The sequence below is a fragment of the Pan troglodytes genome, chromosome 13 (assembly GCF_028858775.2).
Source record: "Pan troglodytes isolate AG18354 chromosome 13, NHGRI_mPanTro3-v2.0_pri, whole genome shotgun sequence".
Classification (NCBI taxonomy): domain Eukaryota; kingdom Metazoa; phylum Chordata; class Mammalia; order Primates; family Hominidae; genus Pan; species Pan troglodytes.
This window is the reverse complement of record NC_072411.2, coordinates 126,013,993-126,030,577: the sequence shown is the minus strand read 5'-3', so window position 1 is coordinate 126,030,577 and position 16,585 is coordinate 126,013,993. Positions and strand designations below refer to the sequence as shown.

At 42.0% G+C, this 16,585-nt stretch overlaps 1 protein-coding gene across 4 annotated transcripts in view; it reads left to right on the top strand.

Annotated features, from left to right (window-relative positions):
- The window catches only part of AP1S3 (adaptor related protein complex 1 subunit sigma 3), a 167,942-nt gene that overhangs the window by 50,610 nt on the left and 100,747 nt on the right, over window positions 1–16,585 (top strand). For all 4 annotated transcript variants that reach the window (XR_001716071.4, XR_010149902.1, XM_516121.8 and 1 more), the window contains exons 2-3: window positions 8,025–8,203; window positions 9,887–9,995. Coding sequence is in view for 2 of the 4 variants with exons in the window: in XM_516121.8 (XP_516121.2) it covers window positions 8,025–8,203; window positions 9,887–9,995 (288 nt within the window). In the remaining 2 variants the exon portion in view is untranslated. The remainder of the gene's footprint in view (window positions 1–8,024; window positions 8,204–9,886; window positions 9,996–16,585) is intronic.

The window sequence follows — 16,585 nt, the reverse complement described above, 5'->3', positions numbered from 1 at the left end:
ACTATATTTTAGATTCAGGGAGTACAGGTGTGAGTTTGTTACATGTAGAGTTCATTGTTGGTGTTGGACATTCTATCAGTTTGGACAAATTTATAATGACACGGATCCACCATTATAGTATCATACTATTTGCACTCCCCTAAAATCCTCTGTCCTCCACCTATTCATCCCTCCCCGACACACTGCCACAGCCACTGGCAGCCACACAGTCTGCCGTTCTTTTTGCCATTACTGCAGGGTCACCTGAGTAGTGTGCCATCTCTTTGAGCTAAAGTTTTATTTGTTGAAAGAACTTTGGCATTTACTTAGTATTAGACCTTCAGATAGAGTGTTGATGGATTTTTATTGAACTCACTGATATTCTTTTTATTAAGCATTTTTTTCTAATTATAGAATCATACATATGAATTTTGGAAAATCCAGACAAGTACAAAGAAGAAAATAACATTTATAATTCCACTGTTGTAAGATAACCACTATAACAATTTAGTGTATTTCTTTCATGTAATCTTTTTTTGCAAGAATAGTTTTACATTTTTGTTATACTACAGACACAATATAATCTTTTTATTTTTGTTTTTATTTTTTGAGATGGAGTTTTGGTCTTATTGCCCAGGCTGGAGTGCAATGGTGTGATCTTGGCTCACTGCAGCCTCCACCTCCTGGGTTCAAGCAATTCTCCTGTCTCAGCCTCCCGAGTGGCTGGGATTACAGGCGTCCACCACCACGCCCGGCTAATTTTTTGTATTTTTAGTAGAGATGGAGATTTGCCATGTTGGCCAGGCTGATCTTGAACTCCTGACCTCAGGTGATCTGCCCGCCTCGGCCTCCCAAAGTGCTGGCATTACAGGTCTAAGCGCACCTGGCTATCTTTTTTAAACAACATTGTATCATAAGCATTCTTACTTTGTTGAAATTATTTAGTAAATATCATTTAAACTCTATTATTGGATCTTTAGGCATTGTTAGTTTTATTGTTTTCGTATGCTAATATAAAGAACTGTAGTAAACATCTAATGCCTCAATATTTGTCTGCATTTTAGGGCACATTCTTAAGAAATATTTTATTTATTTTTTAATTATTATTATTTTTTGGTAGAGATGCAGTCTCCCTATGTTGCCCAAGCTGGTCTTGAACTCCTGGGCTCAAGTGATCTTCCCACCTCGGCCTCACAAAGTGTTGTGATTACAAGCATGAGCCACTATACCTGGTCAAAGACAGATTTTAAAAGCAGAATTACTGAAACCAAAGATATGGGCACTTATAGGACTCTTGACACTTACTGCTGAGTCACTTTTCAGGAGAGTTGGAGGTCTGGAGGGGGTGGTTGTTTTTTAAAGATGAGAGAGACTTGGGTTATTCAGCATTTGCAGGTGAGGAGCCCCAGAAGAGGGGGCACAGCCTGGCAGTGTGGGAGTGACGATGCCGTGCTCTCAAAGAGGTAGGTGAGGGTTGAAAGCCAGCACATGAGAAGCGTTGTGCTCTCTGATGCAGGAAGAAAATACATCGTGCTGGGGGGTGGGTGTGACAAGTCTGTGCACACAGGTATGCAGGTTGGGAGGAGCCAAGGGAGTCCCCAGCATGGCTTTTATCCTCTCCTCAGAGTCAGGGAGTGAGGATGGAGACTGGGAATATGGGGGCATGGTGGTGATATGAAATGACCCACGTGGGGGATCAAAGGGAAAGATGCTTGGAAATCCTTTGTATTGAGAGGTACGTGGAGGGTCTCCGAGTACTACTGGAGATTCAGCTGAGCTTGGTCATCAGACCTTAACGGTGGCACCAATTTGCAAAGCCCTCTTTGATTTTTCTCAGGGGTGCCTGGAGACCTTCATATAAAAGCAAAGATGAGAGTGGATGGGCTGATCGGGTTTGGGAATTTGCAGAGTGGCTGTAGAGGTGGGAAAAAGGGCTGAGGAAGTAAGGATCAGAGCAGTGGCATTGAGGGATGTGTCATCATCTGGGCCACCGGAGGAGGGCCTGTCAGGTTGGTTGAACCTGTGTTAGAGCACAGATTGCTGTAAATAAGGTGGTAATAGCCCCTAAACATACTGTAACAGGCTTCAGAACCATGGGCCAATCACAGCCTGAGTATTTGTCTGAGCAGCTCAGGTCCTGAGATACGAGCTAGTCCGGAAAGGCTGGTGTTTGGAATGTGACAATACTGGGGACAGGTAAGGGTCCTGGATGTCTCTCTTCTTGGAAGCTGGCTGTGGGTCCATTTCGTGGATCCAGGTCAAGAGCAGGGAGATGTGAACCAAAGCTGCTACTGGAAGCCTTCAGGGTTCCTCTTCACCTAGAAGGAAGATGCGGACACCGGCCAGGGCGCAGACTCAGCAGACTGGTGCTGCTGCGCTTCGTGCTTCCCTCAGAGGACTAACAGTGTCCCCGGAGCATGCTTCAGAAAGAGATTAGAAAACGCCCATAGAAGTTTGCGTTCTGAGTCTAAATAAGAATTTGGGACTGTGCCCAATTAGATCAAGGATTGCTCTAGTAGGCACTCTGAGGACAAAGAAAGCTGGAATCACCTGATGTCTTTGGGTTTGAAGGATAATCTGTTAACAAGTGAGACCTCTCAAAATGGCAGCTGACAGAAGTTGCCCCTTTGGAGGTGGGGATGGAGGTCTTGGTGGAACCAGGTGCCCACCTGGTGCCAAGCATTTGGGCCAAGTGTAAGAAGTCACCACGCCTCCCTGGATGTTACAGCTGTTGCTGAAGTTGGTGTCTCCTGGGAGAGTCCCTCCATTGTTCCTTTTGTCCCAACAATATTATTGAAAGGGAATGCTAGAGTGTTGTTTTCTGAAGTCAGATGAACTTGTTTATGACATCAACTTGCATTTAAGTTGGCTCTTGGCAAATATTGAAAAAGTCTTCCCATGCCTTTTTTTTCCTACTCTCAAGCGAATATTAATCAAAAATGGTATTTTTTATTAACCTTTTGAAGAGTATTATTCAAATGTGCCCTGAATGACTAAACTGATAAATTGTATAAAATTAATTGCTGGAGGTGATGAACTCTTGTGAATCATTACAATTCATTCTGCCAGTTTGTTCCAGCTACCTCATTAAATCTGGAGAGGTGACAGACACGACAACACAAGCTCAGTTCTCAAGCAGAGCAGAACGTGAGGGGGCTAAATCTTCCAACACTGCCTCATGCAATGCAATTATTGGATAAGCTTGAATCTATTTGTTGCTGTTTTTGAGTTTGGAATGCATATTTGCATTTCATATGGGCTTAATGGATGTATTCTTTTCCTGATCATCCTTTCTCCTTGAATTTGTTGTTAGAATGAAACATTGCTCTTTGTTCGTTGTTCTGCATTGTTGATTCTTGTTTAAGAAGGCAGACACCTGATCCTGAGATAAGTTTGACCTGCAGACCAACTAGAAAAGCATCCACTATTAATCCCAGCAATAGTTACACCTCTCAATAAAACTTCCAACGTTGATCTAGGTGCCCTCGATTAAAAGTAACGTTTAGCCTATGGAGAATTCCCAGAGGATGCTCAACAATGATGATTATGAGATCTGAAAATAGAACCAATAAACAGAAGACATAAAACTGGGTTTATTTTGTCTGGAAGGAAAAGGCTAAAAGAAGACTTAAAGGCGGCCAGGCACAGTGGCTTACACCTGTAATCCCAGCACTTTGGGAGGCTGAGGTGGGCCAATCACGTGAGGTCAGGAGTTCAAGACCAGCCTGGCCAACATGGTGAAACCCCATCTCTACTAAAAATACAAAAATTAGCTGGGCTTGGTAATGGACGCCTGTAATCCCAGCTACTCCAGGGGGCTGAGGCAGGAGAATCACTTGAGCCTAGGAAGTAGAGGTTGCAGTGAGCCAAGATGGCGCCACTGCCCTCCAGCCTGGGTGGCAGAGTGAGACTCTGTCTAAAAAAAAAAAAAAAAAAAAAGACTTAAAGGCTATCTCCAAATCAGTGAAGTTAGTTATTCTTCCAAAGATACTTGATACATTCTCTTTTTATATAATCTATGGATAAAATCAGGGAAAACTGGTTTAAATTATAACAAGAGATTTAGGTTAGGTGGAGGAAGAAAAATTTCTAGCAGGAAATGCAAGAGAATACCAGGCAAATGTGTGGACTTCATTTTCCCAGTAAAAATGGAACTGTTCACTAGGCATTGGGTTGAATAATCTTACGCACCGTGATGATGCAATGCTGAGCCCTATTCTTTGTGATCCTGTAACCATTCTATTTTATGCTCGTAGAGTGTCAGTCACTTTTATGATCTCTTCTTGGAAGCAAAAATACCCTTCTCAATAGAATTCTCAGAAGGTAGTGTTTGATTATTGAATTTGATTATTATTATTATTTATTGTCATTTTAAATAGATATGGGGTCTTGCTATGTTTCCCAGGCTACTCTCAAACTCCTGGGCTCAAGCAATCCTCCTTCCTCAGCCTTCCAAGGTGCCAGGATTACAGGCGTGAGCCACCACGCCTGGCCAAGATTATTGAATTGTTTATACCTGTGTTATAGTGAAACCGATACTAAAAAAAAAATGCTGTGTTAAAATTCCAGACTGAAGGTGATTTTTTTTAAAGCTGCTGATGAGGAGGGTTTTTAAATTGGTTTCTCATCACCTGTGATGTCTTGGGCCTCATATCATTATTATAACGGATGTTTCTTTTCTAAGAAGATTACCTATTCACAATAGAAAGTGAATAGAAAGACATGGAATCAACCTCCATGCCCATCAATGGTGGAATGGATAAAGAAAACATGGTAATATACATATATACCATGGAATACTACACAGCATAAAAAAGAACAAAATCATGTCCTCTGCAGCAACACGGATGCAGCTGGAGGCCGTTATCCTAAGGGAATTAACACAGGAACAGAAAACCAAATATTGCATGTTCTCACAAGCGGGAGCTAAACACTGGATACTTACGAACATAAAGATGGCAGCAGTACACACTGGGGACTACTAGACGGGGAAGAAAGGGAGTGGGGCAAGGGCTGAGAAACTAACTTAAGTACTGTATTCAGTGCCTGATTGACAGGCTCAGTTGTACCTGAAACCTCAGCATCATGCAATATACCCATGTAAGAAAAGCACACATATACTCCCTGAATCTAACACAGAAATTGAAATTATGAAAAAAGTAATTTGTAGTTACCAGAAAAAAAAAAAGATGAACTATTAAGAACCTCAAGCTGGGCATGGTGGTTCATGCCTGTAATCACAACACTCTGGGAGACGGAGGTGGGGGGATCGCTTGAGCCTAGGAGTTCGAGACCAGTCTGGGCAACGTAGGGAGACCTCGTTTCTACAACAAAATTTAAAAAGTATTAGCTGGGCATGGTGGCACACACCTGTAATCCCAGAACTTTGGGAGGCCAAGGTGGGGGGAATCACTTGAGCCTGGGAGGCTGAGGCTGCAGTGAGCTATGATCATGCCACTGCCCTCCAAAAGAAGACCTCATGTTCTGTAGGCTGGAGTTTGAGACCAGTCTGGGCAGCATAGGGAGACCTCGTCTCTACGAAACACACACACACACACACACACACACACACACACACACACACACACACACTCTCTCTCTCTCTCTCTCTCTCTCTCTCTCTCTCTATATATATATATATTAGCCAGCCAGGCATGGTGGTGCACACCTGTGGTTCCAGCTACCAGGGAGGCTGAGGTGGGAGGATCGCCTAAGTCTGGGAGGTTGAAGCCGCAGTGAGCCACTGCACTCCAAAAGAAGACCTCAAATTCTGTAGGCTGGGGCCAGGGGGTGGTGGTGGGGCAGCCGGGGGAGGTGGTTAGTGGAAGATCTGAGTAAAAAGCATGGTTTCATTGGACCCTCAGATATCGCCACCTAGTGGGTTGTAATGATTTATGTCGTGGCATTTAGGCCTCAGCCTTTTCAATAGAGTTGAATCTTTTTGTTTTTTTTTGAGACGGAGTTTCGCTCTTGTTGCCCAGGCTGGAGTGCAATGGTGTGATCTTGGCTCACTGCAACCTCTGCCTCCTGGATTCAAGTGATTCTCCTGCCTCAGCCTCCTGAGTAGCTGGGACTACAAGCATGCACCACCACACCTGGCTAATTTTGTATTTTTATTAGAGACGGGGTTTCTCCATGTTGGTCAGGCTGGTCTCGAACTCCTGACCTCAGGTGATCCACCCACCTCGGCCTCCCAAAGTGCTGGGATTACAGGCGTGAGCCACCACACCTGGCCGAAAGTTGAATCTTTTATCTGTAAAACGTTTTCTTAAAATCTAATAATTTTTTGTTCCTGGTATATATAATTTCCTTCATGACACAACTGAAACAATGCACTTTATTTTTTAAAGACAAAACAAAACTGAACAAAATAAATTATGATTCTAAACCTGATCTTCTGATACCGTGGATTGAGAAAACTTAATTCTCATAAAATAAAGATTAGGCCATCTGACAATTCCCAAAAATTAAATATACCATAACTTCAAGGTTTTTAAAAATTTCTTTTTTAAAAAACATTCTAACAGAGCCTTTAAAAATTTAGAGATGGGGTCTCACTATGTTGCCCAGGCTTGTCTCAAACCCTTGGGCTCAAGTGATTATCCCGCCTTGGCCTCCCAAAGTGCTGGGATTACAGGTGTGAGCCACCAAATACTGTACCTTCCAAGGTTTTCAAGTAAATTTCCAGATGTTCTAATGTCTTCTGCTTATTTAAACCTTTAAAAATTCATTACCATCATTTCAAATACACATTTCAGAACTTATTTGAAAATAAAATCAGGTTGTTTCCTAGTGTAGCCAATATACTGTCTAAATTGTTAAGAGTCTATGGTGATGCCAAAGACAATTGTAACTTGAGATGGTTGATTCTAAAGCTCTCAGCCAAGTAACGTGCAAAATGGAGAAAAGAGCTTACATTTAAGGCTGGATGTTGTGGCTTATGCCAGCAATCCCAGCATTTTGGGAGGCTGAGGTGGGCGGATCGTCTGAGACTAGGAGTTTGAGACCAGCCTGTCCAACATGGTGAAACCCTGTCTTTACTAAAAACACAACAAAATTAGCTGAGCATGGTGGCGTGCATGTGTAATCTCAGCTACTTGGGAGGCTGAAGCATGAAAATCATTTGAACCTGGGAGGGGGAGGTTGCAGTGAGCCGAGATCATGCCACTGAACTCCAGCCTGGGTCAGAAAGCAAGACTCTGTCTCAAAAAAAAAAAAAAAAAAGCTTACATTTAAGACAGCTTCTCACTTTCTCGTTCCCCTTGCTTCAGCCTCACTTCCTTTCCTTCTCCCCTTTATTTCTATATTATCATTATGTTTCTATAGTTAAATATGGTGCCAGAATATAATTTTTAAAGTAAATCCTTCTGTTTTTCTTAACACTTTTTTTTGTCTTGTAAAGGAAGAAATTAATGTTTTAAAAACAGAAGTACTACTACTTTCTTGATTATTTTTCCCTATGTGTGTTTATAACACTTAAAAAGAATTAAAATAAAGCCAGGTGTGGTGGCTCATGCCTGTAATCCCAGCACTTTGGGAGGCTGAGGTGGGGTGATCACCTGAGGTCAGGAGTTTGAGACCAGCCTGGCCAACATGGTGAAACCCCGTCTCTACTAAAAATACAAGAATTAGCCGGGCATGGAGGTGGGCACCTGTAATTCCAGCTACTTGGGAGGCTGTTGCAGGAGAATCGCTTGAACCCAGGAGTTGGAGGTCGCAGTGAGCTGAGACCACGCCACTGCACTCCAGCCTGGGCAGCAGAGCGACACTCCTTCTCAAAATAAATAAATAAATAAATAAAATAAAAAACTTATTTTTCTCCTATAATAAAAGTAAGCTATGTTTGTGATATACACATTTCTTTTTTCTCTGATGGGTTAAATATAATTTGTCAGATGAGATAGTTTTCATGCTGGTAAGAATTTTTTCATCCGTTCAGAATTATCTTTCTGTGTAAATCCATCATTGAATTTCAGTGTCTTTGCAGAACGGCAGAATGACTTGGTTGATCAGGTTCTGTTTTTTGTGTCCTTTGTTTGTTCTAGATACATTTCATATTGCTCTTCAGTCGACAAGGGAAATTACGGCTACAGAAATGGTACATCACTCTCCCTGACAAAGAGAGGAAGAAGATCACCCGGGAAATTGTTCAGATTATTCTCTCCCGTGGTCACAGGACAAGCAGTTTTGTTGACTGGAAGGAGCTAAAACTTGTTTATAAAAGGTGTGAGTAACTTTTTGAGAGCTCAATTTCTCAGTCTTACTTTGGTTTGTTCTAATCCTGAACATTTTAGATTGCTATACCAATTCCATCATTTACTGAAATCTTTGAAGGCTGGGGCCCAGATATTTGTACCAATAGACTAACTAGAAAAGAACTCTCATTTTATTGAAAGAAATTCTAGGTGCCAGGATGGATTCTAGGTAAATAAACTACACCTTGATAGTGCACGCATGCATTCAAGAAAAGTGGTATGAACACCTGTTACACTCCTGGCATTGTTCTTTTTTAATTTGTTGGAGGCGGAATCTTGCTCTGTCACCCAGGCTGGAGTGCAGTGGCGTGATCTTGGCTCACTGCAACTTCCACCTCCTGGGTTCAAGCCATTCTCTTGCCTCAGCCTCCTGAGTAGCTAGGATTGCAGGCATCTGCCACTGTGCCTGACTAATTTTTGTATTTTAAGAGAGACGGGGTTTCACCATGTTGGCCAGGCTGGTCTGAAACTCCTGTGCTCAGGTGATCCACCTGCCTTGGCCTCCCAAAGTGCTGGGATTACAGGCGTGAGCCATCATGTCCGGCCATTCCTGGCATTGTTCTAATGGCTGTGATACATCATTGAACAAGACAGATGACATTCCTGCTGTCATGTAGTATACATATTTATTAAGTAACCAAATACAATATTTTCACTTAGTAACAAGTGCTTTGGAAAAACTGGAGGTTAGTATGACAGAGAGATGGGGATGTGTTCAGTGGGGCAGCTCTTATTATGCCTGTTACTTGAATTTGTAATGAGTACATTGAGGACATGAAGAGTTTAAGTAGTCAGTTCCCAGTCACAGTAATTGAGTGTTAATTGGTAGAGCCAGGATTCAAATCTAGATCTTTTTGGCTTTAAAGCCTGTATATTGTTTTTACCATATCTGCTTGCCATGGCAAGACCATACTAGAAAGGACCCTCAATTTATAGATGAGATAACTAAGCCTGAGAGGTAACATAATTTTGCCCTTGGAGACCCAGGTAATTGATGCCTAAGCCAGGAACAGAACACAGCTGACATGACCCTGCATCCAACACCCTACTGCAACTCCCGGAAGGAGTTATGCTCCTTAGATATGCTCTTGCAAAGGGTGTTTATAAAGCTCATTGGGAAAAACAGAGGCAACCTTCACAGATTGATATTCAATGGAGTAAATTACCAGCAAGTGCCTGCAAAGCTCCTTCTGCTGGGCCCAAGGTTGGAGTTTGACAAATTGAGGAGGGAGGCTCACACAGAATGACTGAAGCCCATTGTGAAGTGGGAGGGTGGAGAGCGTGGGCTCCTGACAGCACTGGTCAGGGCTTTCTATTTTACAAAAAACAATTGACAAGCTGGAGAGGGGTGTGAAGACACCCTGATTACCAAGAACGAAAGGATACTGTCCTCCTGATAATAGCTCTTCAAGGTAAAATTTTGTTGAGAGTCTTTCATGCATAATTAATGGAAGTAATCCAACCCCCACAGAATTTTCATATATTCTGATTTATATTTCAGGAGGCTATTGGGGGTGATGAATAATGATTTCATTCTTGGATGAGGAGAGGCTCGGCGGGGGAGGAGGTGACTTTGCATATTCGTGGGAAAAACTGTCTCCAGGTTGCTTAATGTATTGTCATATTTTGCTTTTGTTATTTTTCATTTCAAGGTATGCTAGTTTATATTTTTGCTGTGCAATAGAAAATCAGGACAATGAGCTCTTGACGCTAGAGATTGTGCATCGTTACGTGGAGCTGCTGGACAAATATTTTGGAAATGTAAGTGTTGTCCTTGTCGGTTAGGATTAGCTACAGTCCCCATCTCAGCTCTTACTTCAGTTCTGTCTCTGGTCACATCCCTTCTCTCTGTCACATCTAAAATATGAATTGAACTTGAACCGAAGATCACCTTAGTCCCCCTAAGATTAGAATACAAGATTTTTCTCCCTACCTATAATTCTTAGTAAATGAAAGACCCAAAGCTTTCCTTTTTTCTTTTTAAATAGATATGGAGTCCCGCTATGTTGCCCAGGTGGGTCTTGAACTCTTGGCCTCAAGCAATTCTCCCACCTCAGCTTCCCAAAGAGCTAGGATTATAGGCATGAGCTACCGTGCCCGGCCACCCAAAGCTTTCAAGAGGTGGATGTATCTTTATCTTCATACCACAAATACACCAGAGACCTTATTTCAGTGAACCAGAATTTAACTGTGAAGGATTTCTTGATATTCTGTTCTTTATTCTTCATTGGCTTTGTCGTCTCTTTTCTGTTTTGACCTTTTATCCTTTCTCTGGCTTTTTTTCTAAGCTATAAGTATTCTTAATTATTTATGCATAAGAAAAATAGCAACAAACAAAAAACCCAAATCCTTTTCCTTCACATTGCTATGCAATAATCTTTTTGCATTTTCTGCCAAGTGATGTACTATGCTAGGTGCTCCAGTCCTCAGAACTCATTCACTCGGCAGTGCTTACAGCATGGGTCCATCTTTACTTTGCAGGGAAATCAGCAAGTTACCATTGAACCCTCCTGCGGGTTGACACCAGCGATTCCTCTTGAGTCTTCACCTGCTTTCACCTGCTTCTTGCTGCAGCACTGGACCCTTGCTCACCATGATGCTTTCTTTAAATTCGCCCTTCTTGATTTTGCCATGACATTGATTTCTGCTGACTCTTGTCCTGTTATTTCTGAAGGCGCCTCCTTGGTTTCTTCCACTCAGCTCCCTTCCTCTGCCCAGCCCTAAATGCCCTCATCTCTTCCTAACTCTGTGTGTACTGACACTCTGTCCTGGAAATCCCTTACTAAGTGACTCTTCTTCCCCTTGTTGGTGACAGTCTTCACTGGGCTTCTCATGGCGCAGAACCAAACTCATCTACTGAAAATCCGTTCTGTCTTGTGATTGGAATTTGTTATGTACCAGGATCCTTCAGTGCAAAAGGACGCAGCTTGTTTTGTCTTTTTCTATGCTTTACCAGAATCTGCCTCTGTCTATTCAAATTGGGCTGACATTCATTTCCTTCTTTCCACTCTCACTAATATAGGTTCACTTGGGATTTCAATTTTGCTTTTCTCTTAAACATCTTACCTGGCTTTTTATGCCTCTGAGCTTTTCTCTGTTCGCCCTCTTGCCCTATTAGTTACCATCTTCCTTAAAAAAACTAGATATAGGTGTGGCATTCCTTCACAGCCACTTTCCATCATGTACAATAAATAAAATCAACCCCCCCAGCTTGTTGTTTAACCTTTCAAAGCATGGATCCCTGACCACTCCTCCATCCTTGATGCACTACCCTTATTTATTTATTTATTTAATTTATTTATTGAGACGGAGTTTTGTTCTTGTTGCCCAGGCTGGAGTGCAATGGCACGATCTCTGCTCACTGCAACCTCTGCCTCCCGAGTTCAAGCGATCTTCCTGCCTCAGCCTCCTGAGTAGCTAGGATTACGGGCCCCCGCCACCATGCCTGGCTCATTTTTATATTTTTATTAGAGATGGGGTTTCACCATGTTGGCCAGGCTAGTCTTGAACTCCTGACCTCGGGCGATCCGCCTGCCTTGGCCTCCCAAGGTGCTGGGATTACAGGCATGAGCCACTGCCTCCAGCCTACATTTCCCTTTTTATACACCTGACAGTTCTCCAGCAACAAGAAATGACCTTGGAGTGTCCCTAACTGGCACCCGATTTGCTTGACCACCAAATTGCAATTCTCTTGAGACCAATGCTTTGTGACTCATTTTATCCCCCCACTGCTTAACTTGTAACCAGCTGTGGGCCAGACTTGATAGCAAATGTTGCAAAAACATTTAATCCATTTCACAGTTTCAAGAAATAAATCACTGGATTTGGAAAATGTTTTCTTCTCATAATACCCTCTTCCCTATTCCCTTACTCACTGAAGTTTTTGTTAAGTGTTAGGATAATTTGCTTCCAGAAGAGTTTTTTTTTTTTTTTTTTTTTTTTTTTTTGTTATTCTCTTTAATGGAATGAGCAGTATTTGCAATATTGAACACGTTTTATCAGATTTGTTGCAACACTTTTCATAAGGATGAACACTGGAAAGATTTCTGAAAGAATTTTTCCTCTGTCCCTTTTTTCCCCCTTGTAAATGATGTTGTTAAGACCTAAAATGTTGCTTCAGGGATTTCAGGTTGTTGGTCAGTATATAACAGCAATACGACAACTAGACCATCTTTTCTTTCTCCTCTTGGTATACTAAGTTTATTTTCATTTTTTTAAGGAGAAATTTGCAAATGTATAATAACATGTTTTCAAACATATTATTTAATTTAATACTTTCTACTATTCAAATGAATTCTCACATTTTTGTACTTTCCTTTGAAATAAACTACAGACTTGGCCTTTTGCAAGAGCCTGAAGAAGTTTCCCTGAGGTCTGGGCATTCCCGTAACCTGCCTTCTCTTTCTCATTTCTGAACTCCGGCTTGACCTGTTGCGTTTTCCTAGATTAAACCAACTGTGATAATGTGAATTGGGGCTGAATTTTGATCTCAATCTATCTGACCAAATTTCAGCCAGATATCTCAGGGCATTATGCTTCTCAAGAGAACTTGAGTGACCTTCACCAATGCTAAACCCAGTTAAAGTACAAAGAGAGTCAGAATGAATTCCCATTTCTCTAACATTAATTTCCCATTCTATTTTGGTATACCTTTGGAAGCTCTGTCTTTGTCATGTACCAAAATTTAATTTATTAAAAAATTCAATGAATCTTTCATTAAGCTAAGAGCAGCTAAGAGCAATTCAAGGCTATATGCCCAGTAGAAGTTCAGTTCTTGTTAATTAACAGTGATGAGCAAAGACTTCCAGTACTGATTCTCATTGACATAATCTCAGCAATAAAATATTTCTCTTTGATTTTCTTTTCCTCCCATATTAATACTAAAGCTTTCCTTGAATTCTGCCCTTATATAATGTTATCTAGGGGAAAACTTGGTACTGAGCTTCTCTTATAACACTGGAAAATATTATCTGCTGAAGACAGACGGATCAAAATCTCTGGCTACTAATTTAAGTTATATATTTTTTTTTTAGCACTTTTCAATTCCAAGGAGATTTACGAGGATTAACTAGTTAATCTTCCGATCTTCAGTAAGTAGCATTAACCCCAATTTATAGAGGCTCAGAGGAAATGCCTCAAAGTCTCATGCCAGATAAGAGTCTGAGGATTTAGATACCTGCCATATTTCTGCATTACAGACTACAGTGTGAATTTTTACTGGTGCCTCAGTGTGTGAGGATGTTGATCTCCCAGAGAGCTTTTGAATTTGATGTAGGGAGTTTTTTGTTTGTTTGTTTTTTGCTGTCAGGGGAAGAGCACTATGAGTCCCCCGGATGCTGGTGTAGGCTCACTCTCTCACCAATTCAAGGATTTGGGGCCTGTCATGTGTCTCCGTTTTGCAGATGAGAAAAATGACCCTCAAAAAGGTTAAGAGAAGTGTTTACTTTGCTAACCTTATAGGGCTGCTGGGAGGGGCAAAGAGATGGCGTGATAGCAATACTTAATAAACTATTAATTGCTATATAGTTGTACATTGCATTATAATTATTCTTGTTTTATTTTATTTATTTATTTTTTTGAGACGGAGTCTCGCTCTTGTTGCCCAGGCTGGAATGCAGTGGCGCGGTCTCGGCTTACTGCACCTTCCGCCTCCCGGGTTCAAGCGATTCTCCTACCTCAGCCTCCCTAGTAGCTGGGATTACAGGCACGTGCCACCATGCCTGGCTAATTTTTGTATTTTTGGTAGAGATGGGTTTTTGCCATGTTGGCCAGGGTGGTCTCAAACTCCTGGCCTCAGGTGATCCACCCACCTCGGCCTCCTAAAGTGTTGGGATTACAGGCGTGAGCCACTGTGCCCGGCCTATTCTTATTTTATATATAGCTTTATGGTACTTATATAGTTTACTATTATTTGAAGCATTTGCTGCATGTAACTTGAAACTTTTTGTATTTACTTCAGAGCATCATTTAATAAGTACATGTGCTTCTTAGATTCTGTCCAAAAGGATTCAGTTGGTGAAATGCCAGAAATAATCTCACTGCACCATGAATTCTGCTGTAAGAAAAGAACCTTAAGCCAAATTACAGAAGAGCACAAGGCTAGGACATTGAAGATAAAGTTAAATGATAGTTTCTACCATTTGAAAGCTTTATTCAGAATCTAGATACACGAGAAAATAAATAAAGAGGCTCGTGTTTATTAACATGGTGAGGGAGCAAGAAGCCGGGGTATTTGCATAATTAGAAGGAGTGGAATCACTTGAGCATCAAGTACATATTTTTGTTGTATTGGGACGACCTCAAGGTGGAATTTATTATTTTATTTTATTTTATTTTGTTTCTTTTTCCTGAGACAGAGTCTTACTCCGTTGCCCAGGTTGGGGTGCAGTGGTGCAGTCTTGGCTCACTGCAACCTCTGCTTCCTGGGTTCAAGTGATTCTCCTGCCTCAGCCTCCCAAGTAGCTGGGATTACAGGCATGTGCCACCATGCCTGGCTAATTTTTTGTATGTTTAGTAGAGACAGGGTCTCACCATGTTGCCCAGTCTGGTCTCGAACTCTTGACCTCAAATGATCAGCCCGCCTCAGCCCCCCCCAAAGTGCTGGGATTACAGGCATAAGTAATTAGGCAGTAGCTTCAGAAACCTGACTTGGGACTGGGAATGGTGGCTCATGCCTGTAATCCCAGCACTTTGGGAGGCCAAGGTGGGGGGGGATCACTTAAGGTCAGGAGTTCAAGACCATCCTGGCTAACACGGTGAAACCCCGTCTCTACTAAAAATACAAAAAATTAGCCGGGCGTGGTAGCGGGCGCCTGTAGTCCCAGCTACTCGGGAGGCTGAGGCAGGAGAATGGCGTGAACCCGGGAGGCGGAGCTTGCAGTGAGCCCAGATCGCGCCACTGCACTCCAGCCTGGGCGACAGAGCGAGACTCCGTCTCAAAAAAAAAAAAAAAAGACTGTTTCCAAAAAAAAATGAACTGGTCTAAGGGTCTTCCTGGATATTTTCTCTCATTCTCAGATGGCAGTAGACTCAAAGAATAACTATAGGGTTGCACTTTTGAGTTGCTGTATGTGAAATAGTTGCTCAGTTGTAACATTCTCTGTAATGCCTATGGAACTTGCATATACATTTCTCTTCAGAGCTACAGATAGTAACTGTATATCAAGGTGTGTGTGTGTGTGTGTGTGTGTGTGTGTGTGTGTGTATTGTCTCTCTAACTCTGAATACCACCTTACCTTACCCTTATCCCTTGAAACTAGTACAGTAAATTAATTGCCCCATGGCTGCTGGAGGACCCAGACCTGGGGATGCGTCAAAGTGGGGTATAAGAAGTTCCTGGAGAATTTTCATTAGTATCTGTCAGGTTCACTTTGCAGGAGTTTAATTGCTGGTTTCTCCTAATGAGGCTCCTGTCTGTCTTGGATTCCTGGTCTACGCCTGCCTTGAACTCCGAGGTTCCTCAGCTTGCTACTATAACTCCTGACTTCTGCCTTTTCTGACCTCTGGTAACTGCTTTCTTCTCATACCTTCTTTCATGTACATGGATGTCTAATCTATTGTGATTTCTTTTTGTTTCTTTCTATTGTTTAAAACTGCAAAAATGATGCATATTTTTACATGTCCCTCTAAACATATACGGTTTTTAAAAATGGGATTGTGGCCGGGCGCGGTGGCTCACGCCTGTAATCCCAGCACTTTGGGAGGCCGAGGCGGGTGGATCACGAGGTCAGGAGATCGAGACCATCCTGGCTAACACAGTGAAACCCCGTCTCTACTAAAAATACAAAAAATTAGCCGGGCGAGGTAGCGGGCGCCTGTAGTCCCAGCTACTCGGGAGGCTGAGGCAGGAGAATGGCGTGAACCCCGGGGGGCGGAGCCTTCAGTGAGCCAAGATCGCGCCACTGCACTCCAGCCTGGGCGACAGGGAGACTCCGTCTCAAAAAAAAAAAAAAAAAAAAAAAAAAAAATGGGATTGCATTCTGCATATTATTCTGCAACTTTCTTTTTTTTCCTCCTTACAAGTCTATCTTAGAGCTCTTGCCATATTTGTGCATGTAAATCTACCTTATTCTTTTCAGCTTCTACATAGAAAACGCTTGCAACATATACAACAGCAGGGAAAGGAGACAGTATCTGTGACACCGAAAGAATCATTCAAATTTCTAAGACAAATATTACAATAGAAAAAAACAAAGTCTTTAAGAAGCAATTTGTAGACAAGGCAAGAAATGGAAAGGGCCAGTGCATATCTAATAAGATGTACAGTTTCACTAATAAGCAGGGAAATGCAAGTTTAATTAATATTCATCCGAAAATTTAGAGACTATCCATTGCTGGAGATGGCATAAATA